This window comes from Panulirus ornatus, chromosome 9 (genome assembly GCF_036320965.1).
Source record: "Panulirus ornatus isolate Po-2019 chromosome 9, ASM3632096v1, whole genome shotgun sequence".
In the NCBI taxonomy this organism is placed as follows: domain Eukaryota; kingdom Metazoa; phylum Arthropoda; class Malacostraca; order Decapoda; family Palinuridae; genus Panulirus; species Panulirus ornatus.
Genome location: NC_092232.1, coordinates 56535412 through 56560211, shown reverse-complemented (window position 1 = coordinate 56560211; position 24800 = coordinate 56535412). Strand labels below are relative to the sequence as shown.

Sequence of the window (24800 nt, the reverse complement as noted above, 5' to 3'; positions counted from 1 at the left end):
TAAGAATCCCGCTCCTTCCAGCTGTTGCCAGGAGCTGTGTTATCAGCAGAATACTCTGGGCTAAAATCTCTGACCATTTCACTGAATCTTCCCCCGTGGCTGACTGTCTCAGCTGAAGCGGCTCAGTTCTCTTGGTCTTGGAGAAGTTTTACTTAGTCCTCAAAGAAAAAAGTGGAGACGAGAAAGTCACTGTGGCCAGAGGAAGAAGCAAAAGTGCTAAGTGCTTCTGCAGAGGAAGAAGGAGACTACTCTACACGCTCTTCCTCCTCCTGAAAACAATCTCTAACCTTATCTTATCAAATCGTGACTTTTTCCATATTAAGCGGATAATCTTCGAACATGAGAACCACCCAATACCTTATCCAGTGACAGCAGCATATTGGGATCGCTCCCCAGTAATTCAATTGGTAAGGCTTAGGGGGGAGGTATTCAGCAAAAATATGTCTCTTTATATTAAAGAACATTACTTTCATTATATGAAAATGAGATAATCTGAAAGTTACGGGTCTTAATGTACCTGGACCATGGACGTTATAGGTCTTACATCAAGATTATCAACATCGATATGATCCTGTTCAATTATTTCTTGAACGATGTCCACAGCTCTCTCATCAGATTGGGTACCCATATGATCATGAAATAAATTAAGGTTGTATTCCTCTTCGATGTCAGGGTGTTTGGCAGTAAAATCCATCAATGCTAAACATGAATATGTGCACGAATGTACTGAATTTCCCTGAAGGCAGTAATGCTGGAAGTAACCACCAGCTGGTCTTCCAGACCTTAGTACAGCTTCCTGGATACCTGGAGGATAGCTCACTCATGCAGGATCGAAAACAGTATATATTTTTAAAATCTATTGTACAATAAGATTATCATTATCCCTTAGTACAAAAAGAAATAGTATTATTTTACAATGTTGGAGGAGTAAACTGGACACTCCCTTCAGTAGTGAGATTCAACAATGAATAGCAGTTTGGTGATGACGGTGTCGAGAGAAGGCCGGTCTATGGGACTGTCGTCTTGGATTTCGGCTTGAAGCATGATAAGATCCCATATGACCTCATCGTCGGACACCTTCTTCGTTACGGTGCCTATAATCTCTCCAAATGAGTAGACGTCGCAGGCTGGGGTCAATGGCACTCCTTCATACAACTCGGGTACATACCAAGGTCGTCTCCCACTCTTGCCCGAGAAGATGAGGATGTTGTCTATTTCTGTGGCCAACACATAGTCAATAATGTGGATGTCGATATCTTCGGAAACTTCGACTGTTATATTGTTTGTTTTGAGGTCAGTGTGCACGAAGCTGTGATCGTGGATTTCTTGTAGTCTGGAGGCCACGATAATGAGAGACTCGATGAGTTCTCGTTGCGTGCAGCTGTTGATGTAGGTGTCGTAAGTCTCTCCAGTGTAGGACATGAAGACCCTGGCAGGCTCCAGACTCAGGCCATATATATCAGGGGCTCCTCCAGCGCCTGCTAGTTCACGCTGGATCCTGACTTCACTCAGCAATTCGGGAATGTTTTTCAATTTTAGGAGAGTCTTCATGACAACTACTTGGTCATTGATATTGACCAGTTCTACTCTTCCGTTGCCACCAATGCCAAGCAACTGTAGGTTGTTTGGGATATGAATGTTAGGAAGGTGTAGATGCGTAAGGAATTTTGGATAGGGTGGGTGGAGCATGAATGCACCAGACAGATATGAGCGTGTGTGGATGTCTTAGAAATGTGTGGGTTAAGCCGTCGTAACAGAGGCAGAGGCAGGGAAATATTTTCAAGTCAATAACTAAACAAAAATTGTACTATGGTCAGCCTGCGAGGCTCAGATGGTTCTGTTATTGCATTAGGATCTATCATAACTCAGATGGAATCCAATTTTCCTCCCGGCTGAATGAAGTAGTAATTTGATTCCACTTAAATTTGGTTTGCAATCCCAAATCTGCTCTAATCGTCTTATAATTTCATTACCCTTCCCTTAAAAATAATTGTAGCTTGATGTGCCAAAGGAACCGGTAATTATCATGCCAAAAGATTGTGTTTTAAGTTCTACCAGATTGATGTGGGTAACTTTCAGTGAATAAACACTGGATAAAAGCTCACTTTTCATTCACGATAAACACTAACAATTTCCTAGATTTGTGACAACCAATTTTGTCTTTTCATGTCCATACAGACGTTATAGATCATGTTAGTGTTGAGTGTAACGTCATCAAGAGTGCTGACAAGAGTGATACAAAGGAATACATACAAATGATGACGTATGTACAGCAGTAATCACATGGTGCACATGTTGGCACGCAGGTTGGTGGTGTTGTCCAGTGTTGTTAATCGCTGCTACTGATGTGTGTATTGACACGGTTGTGGTCTCTTCCCCTGCCATGTGGATAGTGTGGATGGGGTCCACATTATGGTAACCATCTTGTAGTGGCCATATTGTACGACCATCGTCACCGTGACGTGAGTACACACACTTCCCCATGTGACTGCTCCACTTCCTGCTCTTCATAATGAAGCTGGTACAGACACTTCCACTCGTCACTGCTCCACTTCCTGCTCTTCATAATGAAGCTGGTACAGACACTTCCACTCGTCACTGCTCCACTTCCTGCTCTTCATAATGAAGCTGGTACAGACACTTCCACTCGTCACTGCTCCACTTCCTGCTCTTCATAATGAAGCTGGTACAGACACTTCCACTCGTCACTGCTCCACTTCCTGCTCTTCATAATGAAGCTGGTACAGACACTTCCACTTGTCACTGCTCCACTTCCTGCTCTTCATAATGAAGCTGGTACAGACACTTCCACTCGTCACTGCTCCACTTCCTGCTCTTCATAATGAAGCTGGTACAGACACTTCCACTCGTCACTGCTCCACTTCCTGCTCTTCATAATGAAGCTGGTACAGACACTTCCACTCGTCACTGCTCCACTTCCTGCTCTTCATAATGAAGCTGGTACAGACACTTCCACTCGTCACTGCTCCACTTCCTGCTCTTCATAATGAAGCTGGTACAGACACTTCCACTCGTCACTGCTCCACTTCCTGCTCGTCATAGTGACGCTGGTACAGACACTTCCACTCGTCACTGCTCCACTTCCTGCTCTTCATAATAAAGCTGGTACAGACACATCCACTCGTCACTGCTCCACTTCCTGCTCGTCATAGTGACGCTGGTACAGACACTTCCACTCGTCACTGCTCCACTTCCTGCTCTTCATAGTGACGCTGGTACAGACACTTCCACTCGTCACTGCTCCACTTCCTGCTCGTCATAGTGACGCTGGTACAGACACTTCCACTCGTCACTGCTCCACCTCCTGCTCTTCATAATGAAGCTGGTACAGACACTTCCAGTCGTCACTGCTCCACTTCCTGCTCTTCATAATGAAGCTGGTACAGACACTTCCACTCGTCACTGCTCCACCTCCTCCTCGTCATAGTGACGCTGGTACAGACACTTCCACTCGTCACTGCTCCACTTCCTGCTCTTCATAGTGACGCTGGTACAGACACTTCCACTCGTCACTGCTCCACTTCCTGCTCTTCATAGTGACGCTGGTACAGACACTTCCACTCGTCACTGCTCCACTTCCTGCTCGTCATAGTGACGCTGGTACAGACACTTTCACTCGTCACTGCTCCACCTCCTGCTCTTCATAATGAAGCTGGTACAGACACTTCCACTCGTCACTGCTCCACCTCCTGGTCGTCATAGTGACGCTGGTACAGACACTTCCACTCATCACTGCTCCACCTCCTGCTCGTCATAGTGACGCTGGTACAGACACTTCCACTCGTCACTGCTCCACCTCCTGGTCGTCATAGTGACGCTTGCACACACGGTTCCACTCATCACTGCTTTATCTTGGGTTCATCACGAGGATGCGTGTGCAGACAGTTCCACTTGTCACTGTTCCACCAACGGCTCCTCACGGTAACGCAGGTAATGACAGTTACATTCATTGTTGCCCGACTTCCGGTTCGTGATGGCGACGCGGGTTCATATAAGCTCTCAAGTTACTGTCCACCTCCGTCTCGTGACGGTGGTACATGTACAGACACTTCCTCTCCTCACTGACCCATCTCTGGTTCGTCATGGTGACGCGGGATCAGTTATACACGTAACTTCTACCTCCAACTCGTCACAGTGATGCGAGTTGTGACAGTCTACTCGTCACTGTTCCACATCCCAGTTGTTACGCTGACAGGGCCACAGACAGTGCCACACATCACTGCTCACACTCCATGTTATCACTATTAAGTGTGACCAGACAGTTCCATCCTCCACTGCTCCCCATGTGGCTCGTTGTGGTACAGACAGTTTAACTCTTCACTACCAGACCTCCGGGTCATCACGGTCACGCTGGTATACACAGGTCACTAGTCACTGCTTCACCTCCTACTGCTCTTGCTATGTTCACTGTGTTAGTGTCCTTGTTCGTGTAACGTGTATGTGTGTGTGTGGGTGTGTGTGTGTGTGTGTGTGTGTGTGTGTGTGTGTGTGTGTGTGTGTGTGTTAACTTACGTGTAATAGGAATGATAATAATAATGACAATACTACAGACGATGATAATGGAAATGATCCATTCTTAACGCAAGGGATCCTGTGAAGTGATCAGCGTCTCAAGTGACATTACATATTGTACACTGATGATCTAGATCATCCTGGTGATGGTGTTATGTTACTCTTCCCAGGAGAAGTAAGGATATGCTTAGACAACCCACATCATGGGTATGTGAGAATCTAGAAATACGCACAAAGAAGATAGTCATAGTACGCCACATGAATCTATCTCTTCACATATCTATTTACAGAGATATTTCTATATGCCCATAACCTCCCGCTGGCTGTTAGTTTTTGCTCTAGTGATATTCTCATACTCCTTGAGGCATCATATTACCGCAAACATTCATGAAATGTAGACACAAATAGCATTTATGACTTTGTTGTTACTCTGTAACTACTAACATATGTTGGCACGTAGAATACCACAGGAAAGAATCAGTAAGTTATCAGACTTGTCGGTCTGGAGTAATCATGTAAGGAAACTCAGACATGAATGTGTATTACGATATAATGTTGGAGAGGAGGATGATGGCTGTAGTAAAGAAGGGTGGCTCTCCCAGATCAGACACAGTAAGAGAGCGCGCACTATAACCAGACCATTAACATGATAACGTAAGAAAAAGACATCATTACTAGATCTAAAGTGGCCTAATGTTTTTCCGATGGGTCAAGTTTTACGAAACTGGAGCGAAGTTGAAATGATATATGTGTCTGCTGAGGTAATGGTTAATGGATGAAGTCTCAGGCGATCAAGTGTATATAGTCATTTTAGGCAGAGATATTCTTCCTTTTATAGTAGTACCACATATAGCATACCCCTGATCTTATCATATATCCTAGTTCAGCCCACTGACAGCATGTAGCTCCCTGAACTCCACATCGCTCAAATTGTACCTTGCACACCTCTCACCCTCTTGCATGTCCTGACCCAGATAACTTAAACCCTTTTTCACTCCTTCCATCTTTTTTCAGGCTCTTCAGTCATTCTGTTCCCTCGTCTTCTGACAAGTATGTCCTCTTTATCAGTTTCTTTTCATTAGTTTTTTACATATACCTAAACCGTTTCAGTACACCCCATTCAGCTCCGTCAATCATACACCGTTTACGATGACTACCGCACCTCTCTCTTACATTGTCTTTCCTCACATGATCAACCCTTCTTACGCCACACGTTGTTACTCAGATCTTCATTTCCAACACACTCACATTTCTCCATTCTTTTGCATTTACGGCTCAAGACTCGCACCCACACAACACTATCGGGACTATAATACCGTCAAACATAATAATCTTTACCCTCACACACAATGAATTTTCTTTACACATAGTCCATATTGCACCCTGGAACTTTGGCCCCTCACTCACTCGATGGATCACTTGAATCCCCCCATATCCATCTCATGTATCTAAAACACTCCACTTCTATGTTCTCATCACTCAAACGTGCACTCAGACCAGTCTATCTTCCCCTCTGTTAAACCACATAACCTCAATCTTACTAACATAAACTCTCAATTCATACACTAATTCATACGCTAGCTTTTGTAATTTATTACTGGAATCTGCCACCTGAGCCATATCATCTGCAAACAACCGCTGGCTCATCTCCCAGCCAACCCAATACTCAACATACTATAGATACAGTATGACCCTCGTACTAATCTCCCTCACTACAGCATCCATAAACGGGTTAAACACCCATGTTAACATCAGAAAACCTTGGCAAAGATCCGTCTACATTTAGAATCACCCATTTTCCTCCCTTCACATATGCCTTGCTCTCCTAATAACAGCCGCTGCATCTAGTAAACGTCCTCCTGCGTCATATTATCGTATAACCTTCTATAAGGCATCTAAATCAACCCCACCATACGCGTTTTCCAGATCAGTAAATGCCACACACAAATTTTACTCTTTGTATACATTTCTCTAAAGCAAATTCTTCAAAACAACCACCAGGTGTACGCATATTCTACCCATTGAAGAAATTGATAACAATCAAGAGAAGCATTATTCATTAACAGGTTATACAACGTGTTTGTGCCTTGTATCATCCACAGTCTGATGTCAGAGAACATAGCAACAAATTGCATCTTTGAGGCTGTATCCAATGTGCCAAGGACACAAGTGGCTATATGCCATTACTGAGCTAAAAGCAAATGGATTCATCCATTTATTGCTTTGATAGTAAGGGAGAAGCTGCAATGGTTACGGAAGTCCTTAGGGGAGGAGAAATCAGACTCGAAAGCTAAATAGAATGTTCTAAGGATAATGACAAAGTAACTATGTCAGGTGTTGTCTGAGAAACGTAGGCTTGACAAGAGAATTTGCCACTTTGTATATGTCCATTTCTCTCTTCTACTGTTTGGAAGGGTGACCGAGGCAGAATATTCTCACTGCACTTCCATACGGTCTTGCATGTTAACATCCGTCTCATGTACACAAACCCCACTTTGTTCATCCATGGTCTTCATCTCTCCCTTCATAGCTTCACCTTACTCATATTCAGGATGCGTACCATGTCCTCTTTCTTCTCACACTAATTTCTTTTTCCTTACTCATTTTCTCTCCAAATTATTTTGCGTGGAAAACAAACAATCAAACAAACATGCGCGCGCGCGCACACACACACACACACACACACACACACACACACACACACACACACACACACACACACACACATACACACACATATTTTCTTTCTTTCATACTATTCGCCATTTCCCGCGACAGCGAGGTAGCGTTAAGAACAGAGGACTGGGCCTCTGAGGAAACATCCTCATCCAGCCCCCTTCTCTGCTCCTTCCTTTGGAAAAAAAAAAGAAAAAAAAAGAGAGGGAGGATTTCCAGCCCCCAGCTCCCTTCCCTTTTAGTCGCCTTCTACGACACGCAGGGAATACGTGAGAAGTATTCTTTCTCCCCTATCCCCAGGGAAACACACACACACACACACACACACACACACATATATATATATATATATATATATATATATATATATATATATATATATATATATATATATATATATATATATATATATATATCTGCGTATGGACCTTCCAACTGTTCTCTGTGATTTGCGCTAAAACCTCCCAAGTAGAGAACCTCCGCTTGAGGATGAGAGAATGTCGCTGCCTCGTGGAGGAAATATAGACAGTCAAAGAAAGATATACAGTGTGAAGAGTCAGGAGAGCAGGAGGTGAAAACAGAAGTGTTGGTTGGGAGACAGATTCTCAACCAGATAACGTCAGTGTCTAGACATTCTAGGTTCATGAGACGTGCAAATGGCCTGTTGATTTTGGAAGAAGCACAGACTTCCTTTGTAACGACAATGTAAATGATTATTGTTAGAAATGTTAAATGGTTATTGAAAACACAGTTGTTAGACAACTGAGTGTCAGACAGAAGGACTAGTATATTAGAAATACTGGCCAGATGGTGCTCAACAGAAGAAAGGTTAATAGAATGACCGATAATGAGTATTTTTTCTTCATAGTGAGCACAATAAACTAGTCGGTGAGAGCGGCACAAATCAGATCAATCATTTAGATGGGCCAAGGTGTTGGGAGGGGCGTCACTGCTGCTGCCTGAGCCCTCGTTGACAGCAGACAGAGACGGGCGGGATTCCGGGGATTCTTTGCCAGCCATTATGGAAAGTAGATGTATAAGCTTGTCACTCTTGTTGTTTGTATATGAAGGTTTTCTTATAGGACAAAGAACGGAAAAATGAATAACGTTAATACGCAGAGTAAAAATGGGTAGGGTTCCTTTACTGTACACACAACAAAAAAACTATCGCGCAGAGGGGGTCTGAAGACGTGTGTAATGATCACTGACCTACCTGTTGTACCATGCCGGTAGGGTTGGTATACGTGCCTGGAAGCCACAGGTTTCCAGAGTCCTATGCTAGACCCATGTAAGTTACGTGCCACAAGAGCGGCATTATATTATTAACAATAAAATTACATCATACAAGGCAGTACGAACCCCTACTTTTGAATTGGTGTGTGTAATATATCTGTGAGACACACACAGCTATATGCGGCAACCCCCGGGGCATGTGGTAGCTGCAGCATACCTCAATGTGATGCCAGGTAAACACACTAGCTTCATATTGTATAGGTGTAATTTGGGAAGAATATGTTTTACTATTGATATTGTATTATTCTATAGCACATCTGGGTTCGTGGCAGTCCATAAAGGTTATCTTACACCGCCATTTCGTGTCCATGCAGGAAATGTAATGAGACATGCGATATATTTTTGAAACAATGAAACAGCGCGGGTATAGTTCACTGCGAGCCAATGTCGAAAGGTTGTTTTTGTGGTATATCTAATTTTACCATGGAGACCTCACAAGCGACACGTGAAGCTATTCTACAGCTTCATAATGAGGGCTACATCGACTCTGAAATTGGGAGACGTCTTGGTATTCACCGGTCAACCGTAGCACGATGGATTCACCGACAGGCAGAGTTGGGCAACACAGACAACAGGCATCGGCGTGGGCGCCCACCTTGCACAACCCCAGGTAATGATGTTGCATATATAGGTATACTGGACCACTTGATGTTATGTAAACAACCACATCACATGTTATATTTGCAATATGTCATCCTTTCCCTAGGCCATAGCAGCTGTCATTACTGCTCACGCCCCCTTCACGCCCGACGCTAGCAACATTCGGGATACTCTTGGTCTGCAGTGCACGCCTCAAACTGTCCGAAACAGACATCACTCTGAGGGGCTACGTGGTCGCATACCAGCAACAAAACCTGTGTTAAGTGAGGCAAACATGGAGAGCAGGGTGGAGTATGCGTTGGAGTATGCGGACAAGCCACATCAGTTTTGGGAGAACGTCATCTTTTGTGATGAAAAAACCTTCTGCAGCGATGGTCCCCCTGCAAACAAACATGTTTGGCGGCATCCTAACACCAGGTTAGCTCTTTCTCTGTCTGTCTGTCTCACACACACACACACACACACACACACACACACACACAGAGGTTATGCTATATAACATATTTTCCATTTTATAATGACAATTTATGGCGAGGCCAACTTGAACAACCGTTCCGGAAGTGCTTTGAAACCATGGTGCCACGGCCACCACAGTGGTTTGCTGCTTGAAACGTCCTGTTGTGCTGCAGTATTACATTTGAGTTATGCACACTCATTATTTTTTAAGTGAATAACAGTGATCATGATCACTTTATACGGCATATGTAAATACTGTAGCAATAATCTCCATTTACGATGTGATATCATGATAAATAATTATTATATATTAAGTTAGTTAATATTTTTTAATTTACTTAGTTATTATCTTAATCTATATTGCAGCAACAGTTGCACTAATATGATTAAGACACACGCGTGTCTTACGTAATTTTATACATTTTATATAACCAGATACGAGACACAACATGTGGTAGGTAGCAGGAGGATTGGGCGCGCGCGTCAGTGCAGGACTATTTGGTTGGATCCATCCATGGTGCTGGTGTCGGTGAGTTGGTGGATGTCGGGCCTGGCCAGTTGACCGGACCTAGATACGTTGAGATACTGGAGGAGGTCCTGCTACCTTCAGTGGGGGCTATGCTGTTTCCAGAGCCGGAGCCATTTTACCTCGTCCAAGATAACAGCCCACTTCACACATCCAGGGTTGTAAAGGCGTGGTATGCTCGCCATCCACGTATAACAGTGTGCCACATCCTGCAAAATCGCCTGATCTCAACCCGATAGAGCACGTATGGGCGGCCATGCAGAAAGGCATGCCTGACCGACAACATCGATGTCGTGCTACAGTCGTAAATGATGCTTTACAAGCATGGGAACATCTACGAAGCCCTTCTGGTAGGAACTTAACGCAGACGTTAGTGGCATCCATGCCTCGAAGGCTCAATGAAGTGTTGGCAACGGGAGGAGGTTATACCAAGTATTGAAATAATAAAATTTACAGTCAAAGATTACTTTCTTAACCTCCAACAACATGTCTATGGTCATGTTATATAGAAATCTGATTTTCACTGTTAAAGGGAAGTTAACTAATGCAGATCCATGAAAAGAGTCATTACTTTTCATGTTGGTTTACTAAATACTATGATGTGGTGCCAGGTTTGTGACATACTGTTATCAGTCACACAGGTGATACTACATATTACGTGAGGTTGCTGATTAATCTAAACCAGCAGACAGATAAATCACCGCCGGTATGAAGCAGGGTGTCGTAGATATCATGTAGTATATTATTTTACACCACGAATTTGACACTTTGCAAGAGATAATGATTACTGCAATATGCCTTACTGTGCAGAATATTACATTTACATGCTCAATTTACGTATCCCATCTACTGTACTACATACGGAAGGATATATCGTTGCCATTACATAGGTGAGGACACCCACAGGCAGGGACATCAGGGCTACCACCATCTCACAGGAAAATGTTCACTGTTCCATTATTCCACGTCTGGTGCGTCATTTTGTTTCGTACAAAAAACGCGCGATAGTTTTTTTGCTGTGTGTACGCACAGCTAAAAAGCTGAAACAATATCAATTTGAATACTAACGTAATAATTTGTCGGCAACAATAGCATCAACCAATGAGGTGTCCCTGTCACCTAGCCAGCCTGGAGGGAAGTGGAGTCGGCCGGTTATGTTAGCAGTGTTGCCAACATGACTGCGGTATAGCTAAAGGTAAAGATAGACTTTACGTTTGTCTTGCACAACAACACAGAGCCAGGCGGGTAGCAGAGTAAGTGTTTACCTTTCAAAGGTTTCTGGAAATCGAGACTAAATACTGGAGAGTGAGTTTGTATCCTTCGTAGATAAGTATTAAAGGATCCGTGATGCTGTCTTCAGGTACTGTATATAAATAGAGACAGAGACTTATGGTGCATGATTAGAATAACCATACAGGACGGACAGGAACATTAGTTTATTGCAGTAGCATGACAGATCAACCTTAATTACATTTAATGTGACCTTCATCCCCCAGCCACGGCCATCAACAACTTGGTGAATCCTTGTGGCAACACAATGGACGAAGTTTGTGCATAAAGAGAAGAATGACACAACAATACCAGGCATTAGAAGCCTCCCATATGTAGGATAACCAGACTTACATTCTCTCGAAGGCCACACAATGAGGGGGTCATGTGATACAGGTTTAGAAAAGCAGGTTTGTTGATTGATACAGACCAGACCTTAGATTTTAGCCTGAAAATAATGAACCTTTATTAGCATGAATTTTCATATGACAAGTAACAAGCAGAGAAAGAAAGATCAATACCTGGCCATAGATGTGTCTCAAGATATCTTGCTATATATAAAGACTGTAAAGAGAATCAGAGATAAAACAGAAGTAATGAAAAGTAGATTACTTGTGTTGATGGTAAGGACAAGTAGGGACTTCATGACAACATGATGAAGGTACTGTAACAACCAATGATTTCTGATATTTCTATGAACAAATAAAACTAATATGTCTTAGTTAACTGGGTTGGCTGTTGGGAATGATTTATAAATCTAGCAAAATTATGTCAGAGTTAACCAAACCTCTGCTGGACCATTGTGGTACTTAGGAAGCAATTTCTTTCCTTCACGCCAGGTACTCAGTATAATTCATCATTAATTTTAATCTTTGCACAAATATTTACAATCAATTCTGATTATTTCATTTTACGTACGTCATGAAAAATTCATGTTTCCACCACATGGCCGATTGTTCAGATGTGACTGTTGCTGTGCTGTTATAAGAACTGCCTCACATATGTGAGAGTGGATGATACCTGGACGTCACAGAAAATTTAAGGATAATACACACGACTATTCTTCCAGCATCTTCATCTGAAGTTTGACACTGAAGCCAAGTACTTTGTGACGGATCATCTTTTATTTGTTTATCTTCTTCTTTCCTTCTCTTTCCCTTTCCACCTTCCTTTATGTCTTTTCAGACCCCTGATACGTTTTCATTAATCACAGATTTCCTCTCTCTCTCTCTCTCTCTCTCTCTCTCTCTCTCTCTCTCTCTCTCTCTCTCTCTCTCTCTCTCCACTTCTCACATAACATGACAAGACGTAACTCACGCATTAGTTCTTCATAACTGGATTTTCCAGCAGTGATCGCTAGCTACGTGTTATCTCTGCTGCATTCTGGTCAAATCTTGCCAACACTCGTCAGCCTCAAGACAAAACACAATTAAACCTTTATTAATCATCGTTAAAGGAAGTGAAAACTCGACCTAGACTTGGGAAAATCACTGACTGATATTCCTTTTATCAAACCTCAGCTGCCATATCCAGGTGTGTGAGCTGCTGCCTCAGTTGCCATATCCAGGTGTGTCAACTGCTGCCTCAGTTGCCATATCCAGGTGTGTCAACTGCTGCCTCAGTTGCCATACCCAGGTGTGTCAGCTGCTGCCTCAGTTGCCATATCCAGGTGTGTCAGCTGCTGCCTCAGTTGCCATATCCAGGTGTGTCAGCTGCTGCCTCAGTTGCCATATCCAGGTGTGTCAACTGCTGCCTCAGTTGCCATACCCAGGTGTGTCAGCTGCTGCCTCAGTTGCCATATCCAGGTGTGTCAGCTGCTGCCTCAGTTGCCATATCCAGGTGTGTCAGCTGCTGCCTCAGCTGCCATATCCAGGTGTGTCAGCTGCTGCCTCAGTTGCCATATCCAGGTGTGTCAACTGCTGCCTCAGTTGCCATACCCAGGTGTGTCAGCTGCTGCCTCAGTTGCCATACCCAGGTGTGTCAACTGCTGCCTCAGTTGCCATACCCAGGTGTGTCAGCTGCTGCCTCAGTTGCCATGTCCAGGTGTGTCAGCTGTTCTCAGCAGATGAGGTCACGCCGGAGAGAGACTGAGCCAAGACAATTTAGGAATGTTGTTTACTACAAAGCAACATGAAGCACTGCTGTAGAACTCAAGCTAGCAATTTTATTCATCATCAATATTTGCCTTACTGATGAATGTAATTGTACATTTTTTACAAAACCTTTATGGATATTTGATTACATTTTCACGCCACATGTTTAAGTGTTACGTAATAGGTGACTGTCATTAATCCTACAATTGAATAATTACTGTTTATGACGTAACAGAAATATAAGGTAATAAACATACAAATCTAACATACACTCTATATTTTTGGATGAGTGTGTTATTGTCATTTCCAATTTGATATGCAATCATTTCGTCCGGTATATACAACCTGGGGTTATGTTCTCCAGCAGTCATGCACGGACGGTGGTGTGATGTGTGGCTTCACGTGTGTGTCTGGCTGCTGCACACACAACATGACCACTCCTTCTGCATGTCTTCTGCTGGTATTTGTATATCTAGTAAGACAGTCTTAATGGGGCTGGACTTAGGCGTAATAATCATAGCTAGGCTCCCGTTAGTATATGTATTCCTTTTCACTTTCTTTCGCTTTCAAAAATGAAATAAACAAAATAAGCAATATAAAAGAATGTTCCTGACCTGTGTTGGGAGGAGACCATATACTGTTCACCAGCCTTACGTATACAAGAGGTGTGGGGGGCGGGTCGTCAACACAGCTGAGGATGATACAAACAGTGGCAGTTTGTTGTCTGAAACGTTTCAAGTGAGCAGTTGCAAGGTGAGGCAATGGTGGTCAGGAAGGCTGTTCCTTGTAGCTCGCTAGTTAGCCCAGAGTTGAACGAGGCGGAGCTCAGTAGTGTACCTTCGTCGTGTGTAATGACTGGATCATCTCTGCCACGTGAAGCAATCTACTAATCAACAGTTATGGCGTCAGGATTCATATATGACAACAAATAGTTAGATAGATTGTTGTTGTTAGATTGGGTAGGTGTCCGCCTGACATGGGCCCTTGTCTTACGACAGCCCGTTCTTAGAAGTCTGTTTGCTGTACAGTTATGTTATTGTTAGAGTCACCAGCAGGTCTCCTCGTAGCAGTTATATACTGTCGTTGTCACACTAGTGAGGTCTTCACCTACCTGTTGTTTGTTGTCGTTGTTAGATTTTCTAGGTTTACGTCCTACATCTAGAGTGTGGACGGCCCCTTCTCTGATCTAGTTTAACAGGTCATTTCTTGTTTACAGATTCGTCAGGTCCTTGCCTGGCTCGGGCCCTTATCATACGGGCTCTGTAACACGTATGTTTTATCATCTCTGAATTTACAGCTGTCAACAGGTGCAGTTCGTTAAACCAGAATGTGTACCGTACGGAAAAGCAAACAAACAACACAATTTGCAAGATGATAACAGTCGATATTAGCCATCAGCAGGTAAGGTCATCAAGCCGCACCATACATACGTCAGACAGTAACATCAGTTGTATAACAGGATGTATATATGTTGTTGGATTTAAGGGCTATCACCTAAAGGTCATGAAGCCAGAATGTGAACCATAACCACTTACGAGTGGAGTCCGGTAACACCTTTTATAGCATTATGTCTCAAACAGAATACAGTAATCAGTTTCCTATAAGTATTCTGCACTTCAACTGATTAATGCTATGATAAGGATGAAGAGAATTACAAACCATGAATACTCATTGTAAGGATCACATCAAGGATGAAACATATATAACTAGAAGTGTTGAGGAAACAAAGATGGTGAAATACCTTGACCCGCCCGGGATCAGTAGCACCTGTGGCAATGGACACACCTTTGTAATGCTTGATCACTTACAACTGATCAACTTTATTACGAAAGCCTTAGGTATTGTCCCTCAGAAGAATGTTTTACAAATATCTACAGAAGACGTATCTATGTTAGATAGACGCCATTTCTAGGAAATATCTTCACCCGGGACGTGTAACACTTGTGTGGATGGACACAACTTTGTAATGGTTGATCACTGATCAACTTTATTACGAAAGCCTTAGGTATTGTCCCTCAGAAGAATGTTTTACAAATATCTACAGAAGACGTATCTGTGTTAGATAGACGCCATACCTAAGAAAAGGGACGTAATAGTATATAGTTTGTTACGAAAATGAAATACTCCTGCCTTAAACTAGTTCTCTTGTATTGTTTTTCTTTTAAATCCCCAGAGGAGAATATGTTCTGTTATTTATGAAAATAAAGATTTATGTTTTTATCACTTTTTTAAATTTCTTATAATCTTTACTGATTCTGGCTGAAAGGCATTGGTTTAAACAACCATTAAAGTCCAACGCAATACATAGTCCTTATAAACAAATAATGTATCAGAACAACATTATGTTTCATCAAATTCCTTAAGTCTTCTGTAACATTTTGAAGCACATAACATATTCACCAGTCTCATCTAGTGCACCACTCTCTTCACCCCAACATTCTTCTGAAAACATCTACAAATCTTCACCTTTGCCTCCATAAGATAATTTTATTATACTTAGTCGCTGTCTCCCGCGTTAGCGAGGTAGCGTAAGGAAACAGACGAAGGAGTGGCCGAACCCACCTATATACGCATGTATATATATAAACGCCCACACACGAACAAATACATATCTATACATTTCAACGTATACATACAAACACACACACAAACATATACGTATATACCCATGTACATATCCATACCTGCTGCCTTTATCTATTGCCATCGCAACCCCAGCATATATGAAAATGACGCCCCCCCCTACCCCCAGCACGCGCGAGGTAGCTCTAGGAAAAGACAACAAAGTCCACATTCATTCACACTCAGTCTCTAACTGTCATGTGTAATGCACCGAAACCACAGCTCCCTTTCCACATCCAGGCCCCACAGAGTTCCCATGGTTTACCCCAGACGCTTCACATGCCCTGGTTCAATCCATTGACAGCACGTCGACCCCGGTATACCAGATTGTTCCGATTCACTCTATTCCTTGTACACCTTTCACCCTCCTGTATGTTCAGGCCCCAATCGCTCAAAATCTTTTTTCACTCCATCTTTCCATCTCCAATTTGGTCTCCCACTTCTCCTCATTCGCTCCACCTCTGAAACATATATCCTCTTTGTCAATCTTTCCTCACTCATTCTCTCCATGTGACCAAACCATTTCAAAACAGCTTCTTCTGCTCTATCAACCACACTCTTTTTATTACCACACATCTCTCTTACTCTTTCATTACTTAATCAATCAAACCTCCTCACACCACATATTGTTCTCAAAAATCTCATTTCCTACACATCCACCAATCTCCGCAAAACCCTATCTATAGCCCACATCTCGCAACCATAGAACATCGTTGGAACCACTATTCCTTCAAACATACCCATTTTTTTCTCTTCGAGATAATATTCTTTCCCTCCAACATACACATTCTTCAACGCTCCCAGAACCTTCGCTCTCTCCCCCAACCTATGACTCGCTTCCGCTTCCATCGTTCCATCTGCTATGAAGTCCACTCCCAGATATCTACAGCACTTCACTTTCTTCATTTTTCTCCATTCAAACTTACCTCCCAATTGACTTGTCCCTCAACCCTACTGAACCTAATAACCTTGCTCTTATTCACATTTACTCTCAGCTTTCTTCTTTTACACACTTTACCAAACTCAGTCACCAGCTTCTGCATCCGAATCAGCCACCAGCGCTGTATCATCAGCAAACAAAAACTGACTCACTTCCCAAGCCCTCTCATCCGCAACAGACTGCATACTTGCCCTTCTCTCCAAAACTCTTGCATTCACCTCCATAACAACCCAATCCATAAACAAATTAAACTACCATGGAGACATCACACACCCTTGATGCAAACAGACAATCACTAGGAACCAATCACTTTCCTCTCTTCCTACTTGTGCACATGCCTTACATCCTTTGTAAAAACTTTTCACTGCTGCTAGCAACTTGCCTTCCACAGAGGATCTGTATCCACCCTATCCTATTCCTTCTCTGTATTTCAAAGTATTTCTCACATACATTCCTCAAAGTAAGAATGATAGTAATATTGATAATAATAATGATAATAGTAATGACAATAATAATAATAATGATAATAATATAATGATAGTAATAATAATAATAATAATAATAATAATAATAATAATAATAATGATAATAATGATAATAATAATAATGATAATGATAATGATAATAATGATAATGATAATAATAATAGCAATGATAATAATGATATTAATAATAATAATAATAATAATAATAATAATAATAATAATAATAATAATGATAATAATGATAATATGATAATAATAATAATGAAAAGTTTTTATCGAGGATGTAAGGCATGTGTACGTGTAGGAAGAGAGGAAAGTGATTGGTTCTCAGTGAATGTAGGTTTGCGGCAGGGGTGTGTGATGTCTCCATGGTTGTTTAATTTGTTTATGGATGGGGTTGTTAGGGAGGTGAATGCAAGAGTTTTGGAAAGAGGGACAAGTATGAAGTCTGTTGGGGATGAGAGAGCTTGGGAAGTGAGTCAGTTGTTGTTCGCTGATGATACAGCGCTGGTGGCTGATTCATGTGAGAAACTGCAGAAGCTGGTGACTGAGTTTGGTAAAGTGTGTGAAAGAAGAAAGTTAAGAGTAAATGTGAATAAGAGCAAGGTTATTAGGTACAGCAGGGTTGAGGGTCAAGTCAATTGGGAGGTGAGTTTGAATGGAGAAAAACTGGAGGAAGTAAAGTGTTTTAGATATCTGGGAGTGGATCTGGCAGCGGATGGAACCATGGAAGCGGAAGTGGATCATAGGATGGGGGAGGGGGCGAAAATTCTGGGAGCCTTGAAGAATGTGTGGAAGTCGAGAACATTATCTCGGAAAGCAAAAATGGGTATGTTTGAAGGAATAGTGGTTCCAACAATGTTATATGGTTGCGAGGCGTGGGCTATGGATAGAGTGGTGCGCAGGAGGATGGATATGCTGGAAATGAGATGTTTGAGGACAATGTGTGGTGTGAGGTGGTTTGATCGAGTAAGTAACGTAAGGGTAAGAGAGATGTGTGGAAATAAAAAGAGAGTGGTTGAGAGAGCAGAAGAGGGTGTTTTGAAATGGTTTGGGCACATGGAGAGAATGAGTGAGGAAAGATTGACCAAGAGGATATATGTGTTGGAGGTGGAGGGAACGAGGAGAAGAGGGAGACAAAATTGGAGGTGGAAAGATGGAGTGAAAAAGATTTTGTGTGATCGGGGCCTGAACATGCAGGAGGGTGAAAGGAGGGCAAGGAATAGAGTGAATTGGAGCGATGTGGTATACCGGGGTTGACGTGCTGTTAGTGGATTGAATCAGGGCATGTGAAGCGTCTGGGGTAAACCATGGAAAGCTGTGTAGGTATGTATATTTGCGTGTGTGGACGTATGTATATACATGTGTATGGGGGTGGGTTGGGCCATTTCTTTCGTCTGTTTCCTTGCGCTACCTCGCAAACGCGGGAGACAGCGACAAAGTATAATAAAAAAAATAATAAAAATAATATAACAATAATGATAATCATCATCATAATAATAATAATAATAATAATAATAATAATGATAATAATAATGATAATGATAATAATAATATTGATAATAATAGTAATAATAATATCCCTGGGGATAGGGGAGAAAGAATACTTCCCACGTATTCCCTGCGTGTCGTAGAAGGCGACTAAAAGGGGAGGGAGCGGGGGGCTGGAAATCCTCCCCTCTCACTTTTTTTTTTAATTTTCCAAAAGAGGGAACAGAGAAGGGGCCCAGGTGAGGATATTCCCTCAAGGGCCCAGTCCTCTGTTCTCAACGCTACCTCGCTAATGCGGGAAATGGCGAATAGTATGAAAGAAAGAAAAGAATAATAATAATAATAATAATAATAATAATAATAATAATAATAATAATAATAATAATAATATGATAATAATAATGATGATGATAATAATAATGATATTAATAATAATAATAATAATAATAATAATAATAATAATAATAATAATATTAATAAAGATAATAATAATAACAACAATAATGATGATAATAATAATGATAATAATAATAATAATAATAATAATAATAATAATAATAATAATAGTAATAATAATAATGATAATAATAATAATAATAGTATTAATAAAGATAATAATAATAACAACAATAATGATAATGATAATAGAATTGAAGATAATAATTATAATGATAATGATAACCATATAATAATAATATCAATAATAATGATAATGATAACAATAGCGATGATATTAATGATAATATCAATATCTATATTTTAAACTATTTATCCATTATACTTAACCACCGTCTCCCGCTTCTTCTTCCCTCCACCTCTGACACTTACATCCTTTTTGTCAATCTTTCCTCACTCATTATCTCCATATGTCCAAACCATTTCAACACACCCTCTTCTGCTGTTGACCACTTTCACAAAGGTTACTACGTATTTACCCAATTTCGACGTCATTTGAATCACGTAAATTGCTGGACGAAGAAGTACTATGGCAGCGGTTACTAGTGTGCGCAGGACCAAAACTGTTACTACAACGGCGCCTCCAGCCAACAGTCTATAACAGAAAATCAACCTGAATGTTGCAACGATGAAGACTTCCTCGATGAGGCCCCCAGGAGAGAAAGGACTCTGAAGGTGTTGTTGGCATTCACTGTGCCATAGTCTCCAAGATCACTGCTTCTCTGAACACAACTGACCATACAGAGATGCTGACCTTTGTGACCATCTTTACGATGAGTACAAGAATGCCAGTGAGCATCATCTTTGCCACCTCCACGACAAGTACCACAACTATCTCATCCAAGAATATTCTATGGACTTTCTGTGTGACCTGCACAGCGTAGTCAACCTTTCTAATGATAGGAACCATTACATCCACCACCACCATTCTCACGAGGATGATGAACACTAAGAGGAACATAGTCACCTGGAATATGAGTTCCCGCACGATATTCCTCACAACTCTCCGCACAAGACCTACGAGCCATCTTATTGCGCTCACTACCAGACGGTCCATCACGCTCAAGAACTCCTGTTCGAGAACGAAGCAGGTGACTACAATGACCCAGATGGTGTAAAGTGCCAGGCGAACACCCTTACGAAGACATGAGAGAAACACACACCTGCACATACCCACAAGGTATGGTTGTAAACTTCGTATGGTTGTAGTTATGTTTTTGTATTGTCTAGAGTAGTTATGATAATACTTGTGGTAGGCATGAATATGTGCATATGAAGGATGGTTAAGCCTGTTAAAAAAGGAGGGTAGTTATGATAATCTTGAATATAGTAAGAGGCGTGTGTTTTGATAGGTAAGTGTAGTGTGCTATGTAGAGTAAGGTAAATAGTTGATAATGATATGTGTATGGGAAAGACGTCACCATCTTTTATCACACACGAAAGATCACTACTGCTGTAATGTACGTAATGTACAGTAATGATAATGCATAAGTTAGATTGCTGAAAATAATTGTATGGTATAAATGGTAAAGATGACAGTGATCAAAATTACAGTGAATTTATTCATAGGAGTGATAATTATGCCACTGGCGGGGATTGGTAACTGTGTTAAGGGAATGATAGCATTTCTTATCAATAAACCAAAACGCCGACATTATTTCCCTTGACAGTATCACATGCCATCCTGCTCACTCACGGGTCTGGTTAAGAGCCATCTTCACTACACACTTTACATTACTTGAAGATGCTTTTGACCTGCTGGCGCTTACAGGATCATATTAAGCATATGTTCACTATACCAGGGTGATGTTCATTGTTGAAGAGAAAAATGAAATTAATCGCACAACCAAGATGCTTTCCTCATACAAGGATAGTTGTTTATCTTATGTATGACATATACATATACATACTTGCTTGCCTTCATCCATTTCTGGCGTTACCCGGCCCCACAGGAAACAGCACCGATATTAACAAACGTGACTGAGGACTTAAAGAATCTGGTAAAACATAATGGTTATTGTGATAAATGACTTGTTTATTATAATTATGTATTGTGTTGCATTATAATGGTTGTTCAGAACCAAGATCTTTAAGCCTGAATCCTTAATATTATATAAGAAATGATAAAACGTGTTAAAAACATAAACATTTATGATTATAAAGAACAGAATGCATTATCATGTGGGTATCTAAGTGAAAATGGAACACAATGAGCTAGTTTAATGCAGGAGTATTTCATCTTTTAACAAAATAATCGCATCTACGTCCCTTTTCTTTCATCATCATTTCTTATGCTTACTATCAAGAAATGCCTCCTATCTGACATAAAAATTCTGTATAGGTATTTGATTAATGTTCTCCAACGACGCGTTGTATAACTCTTCGTTAATGAAGTTTATTTCGTGTAATGGATCATGCATTACAAAGTTGTGTCTATCGACACAAGTGTTACACGTCCCGGGCAAAGATATATTCGAGATAGATATACCGGGTAAAGATATATTCTAGAGATAGCGTATATCTAACATATATATGTGTTTTTATAAATATCTATTAAAAGTTTTCCTGAGGGACAATACCTAAGACCTTCGTATTAAAGTTGATCAGTTGTAAGTGATCAAGCATTACAAAGGTGTGTCCATTGCCACAGGTGCTACTGATCCTGGGTAAAGGTATTTCACCATCTTTGTATCTTTAACCTTTCTAGTTATAGATGTTTCATCCCTGATTCCATCCTCACAATGGATGTATGTGGTTTGTGTTGTCTTGACATATCATTAGTCAATTGAAGTGGAGAACATGCTTCTGAGCCTAGCCACTCTGTCTTCCACATGCTATTCAAGAGGTGTTACCGAATTCCACCTATAAGTGTTTACGCCGGGAGTAACAAGTTACCTCTGGATGGCTTCTTCTTTTATTACTTTTAATTATTTGAAAACTTGGGTATCGTATTTGGTTTAATGATATCGCTATGATTGGTGACATTCACTAATATTCTGTATTTGTCATTTAATGAATTTTAGTTTATTAAACTTGATCATTTGTGTCTTGTTGATAATATTATACGTTTTCTCCAGAAAATGATTTATTCTAATTCACAAAGAATGTTTTTAAGGAAAACATTAATGGTTTGTTTTTGATGTTTATCACGACAAAATGAACAAGTCTATTTTTCAAAGTATACTTGATTGATCTTACTAGAGTTTTGAAGAATAGAAACTCATAACTTGTGCATATGATAACTACACTACTATTCTGTATGCAAAATCCTTTTAATATGTAAACCCGTATAAAAAGCTTGTGATATAAGATTTGATGATATCATGTTTAGGTTGTTGAAGATATTACCGATTTCTACATGTAAAACATTTATGTTATCTGCAAAAAAGAAATCTTTATGTTAGATATGTTAATTCTACCGGTTTCACGTTACATACATTTCTGTATCCTATGCTCCAGAAAAGTTATGGGATGATATTAATTATCGTATAAAATAATTTACTTAGATAAAATATCCCATGTACTTTCAACAGAAATCCACAAGAAAAATACACTTTTGCCATATGTATTCGATAGCACAGTGATAGGTTCTTATATTAAGTAAATATGTAATTTTCATTTTTGTGGTGGTGGTGGTGGTGTAATGTCTTCGTCCACCATAATATACCGTAAGAGTGTCTAAGGCTGACCCTAGCTGGGGTTTACATTGTAGAACAACGTAATGCTTTTTGGTCGGTTTAGGTTTCTTAATTGTTGACTACAGGGACGAGTTTATAAGGAAGTGAGGAATTTGGGAAGGGTTTATTGATGGGTGCCGGGAGTGTGGTGATGATGATGAAGGATCAGAGAAAATATATTATGTCGGACGGAAGTCAATAGATCCTGGTGCTCGACCCAGAACCTTGACTAATCGTCTATAAGAAAGTGGTTGTTTATGTTTGGCCAAGTCCCAGCTTGGCAGGGGATCTGGTCTTATGACACACTGTTAGCTGGCTTTATTTGTCATGAAGATATTTTCAATGAGTTGAATTGATAAGAATGTTAATGAGGAGCTAGTAATTTATCTACTCACGCTGTTGATAGAATATATATCGACCATGTAGATTTTCATGTGAATTTTGTACGTTTTATAATTCTTTTAGTGGAAACCAGTTGTCTTAATTTGTAATCATGTCTGATAGTAAATCCTATGAATAGATAAATCATCTTTTCAGGTAAATAATCTCTTCATGTTTATCTGTTTAGCCAATAGTGGCTTGTGTCAGTGTGTCTGTCCCTCAGTACAGCAAGTCAAGCATTACTCCACCGTACAACAACTACAAGGTCACAAATGAGGGGACAAATAACATATAGGTTGGGTCACGGAAAATGTCTAATGAGCTGAGGAAAAGGAAGGACATTACATACACTGGCTTTATCAGTGAATCATTTTGTGATGGTTGTGAAATATTGGTCATGTGTAGAAGATGGTCCTTGTACATGAATCATGCTATATATTAGTTTCACAATATGTTATAATGGTGTCTTTACCCGGTGAACTGATATGTGATACAATAAATGTGATCTGTCTTGTTCTATACTTCTCTTCAGAAAAATCCTTGAAACTTATATCCGATTTTTCGCACATGCAGTCAAATTGTGTTTACGAGTTTGATAGATTTTCCTGATATTTGATATCTATAAGAGACATTGATTACTAAAAGCAATATCACGATGGCAAAATCAGCCAACATTATCAACTGGTACGATGACGCAAGACGACTGCAGAAAGATTAACAGCGTATCGTTGTACAGTGTACAATGGCCAGTGATATTCACTGTAGGTATACGCAAAATGATACACCTTGTGCACATAGCAGGCAAATTAGAGGATCATCATAAGATTTAGAAATAGAACTATCAAGGAAGGAGAAAGACGTAGGTGTAGTTATTAGTGGAGATGTAAAGCCAATACATAAACATCATGAGCAATGTGTACTGCTCCTCCTCCTCTGGCTTTTGATTCTTACTGTCACATTCTAATATATATAAATAATGGAAGGGCAAGTCACAGCCAAGACAAATTCAGTTACTCGTGCATTACTTGCCTTGCCGATGGTGACTTGTCACTCTAGGTGTAACTACTTACAGTTGGAGTCCGGTAACACCATTTCAATGGTATCATTTGAGAAACACAGTAAAGTGGCTGGACTGAAAAGCGTGTTTTGCACTTCAACTGACTAATCATATGATAAGGATAAGGAGGATAAAATCGATTGTAAGGCTGGAATCAGGGATGAAACATCTATAACTAGAAAGGTTAAAGATACAAAGATGGTGGAATACCTTTACCTGGGATCAGTAGCACCTGTGGTAATGGA

At 40.7% G+C, this 24800-nt stretch overlaps 1 protein-coding gene across 1 annotated transcript; it reads right to left on the bottom strand.

Moving 5' to 3' along the window:
* Positions 1 to 945: 945 nt before the first annotated feature.
* Positions 946 to 1551, bottom strand: LOC139750073 (uncharacterized). Its single transcript, XM_071664408.1, has one exon. It carries the CDS (start codon positions 1549 to 1551, stop codon positions 946 to 948), a length of 606 nt encoding a protein of 201 aa, XP_071520509.1.
* Positions 1552 to 24800: the final 23249 nt, after the last annotated feature.

Excerpts from the sequence above, each read along its gene's own strand:
- LOC139750073 (XM_071664408.1), bottom strand. The coding sequence starts at position 1,551 with ATGAAGACTCTCCTAAAATTGAAAAACATTCCCGAATTGCTGAGTGAA.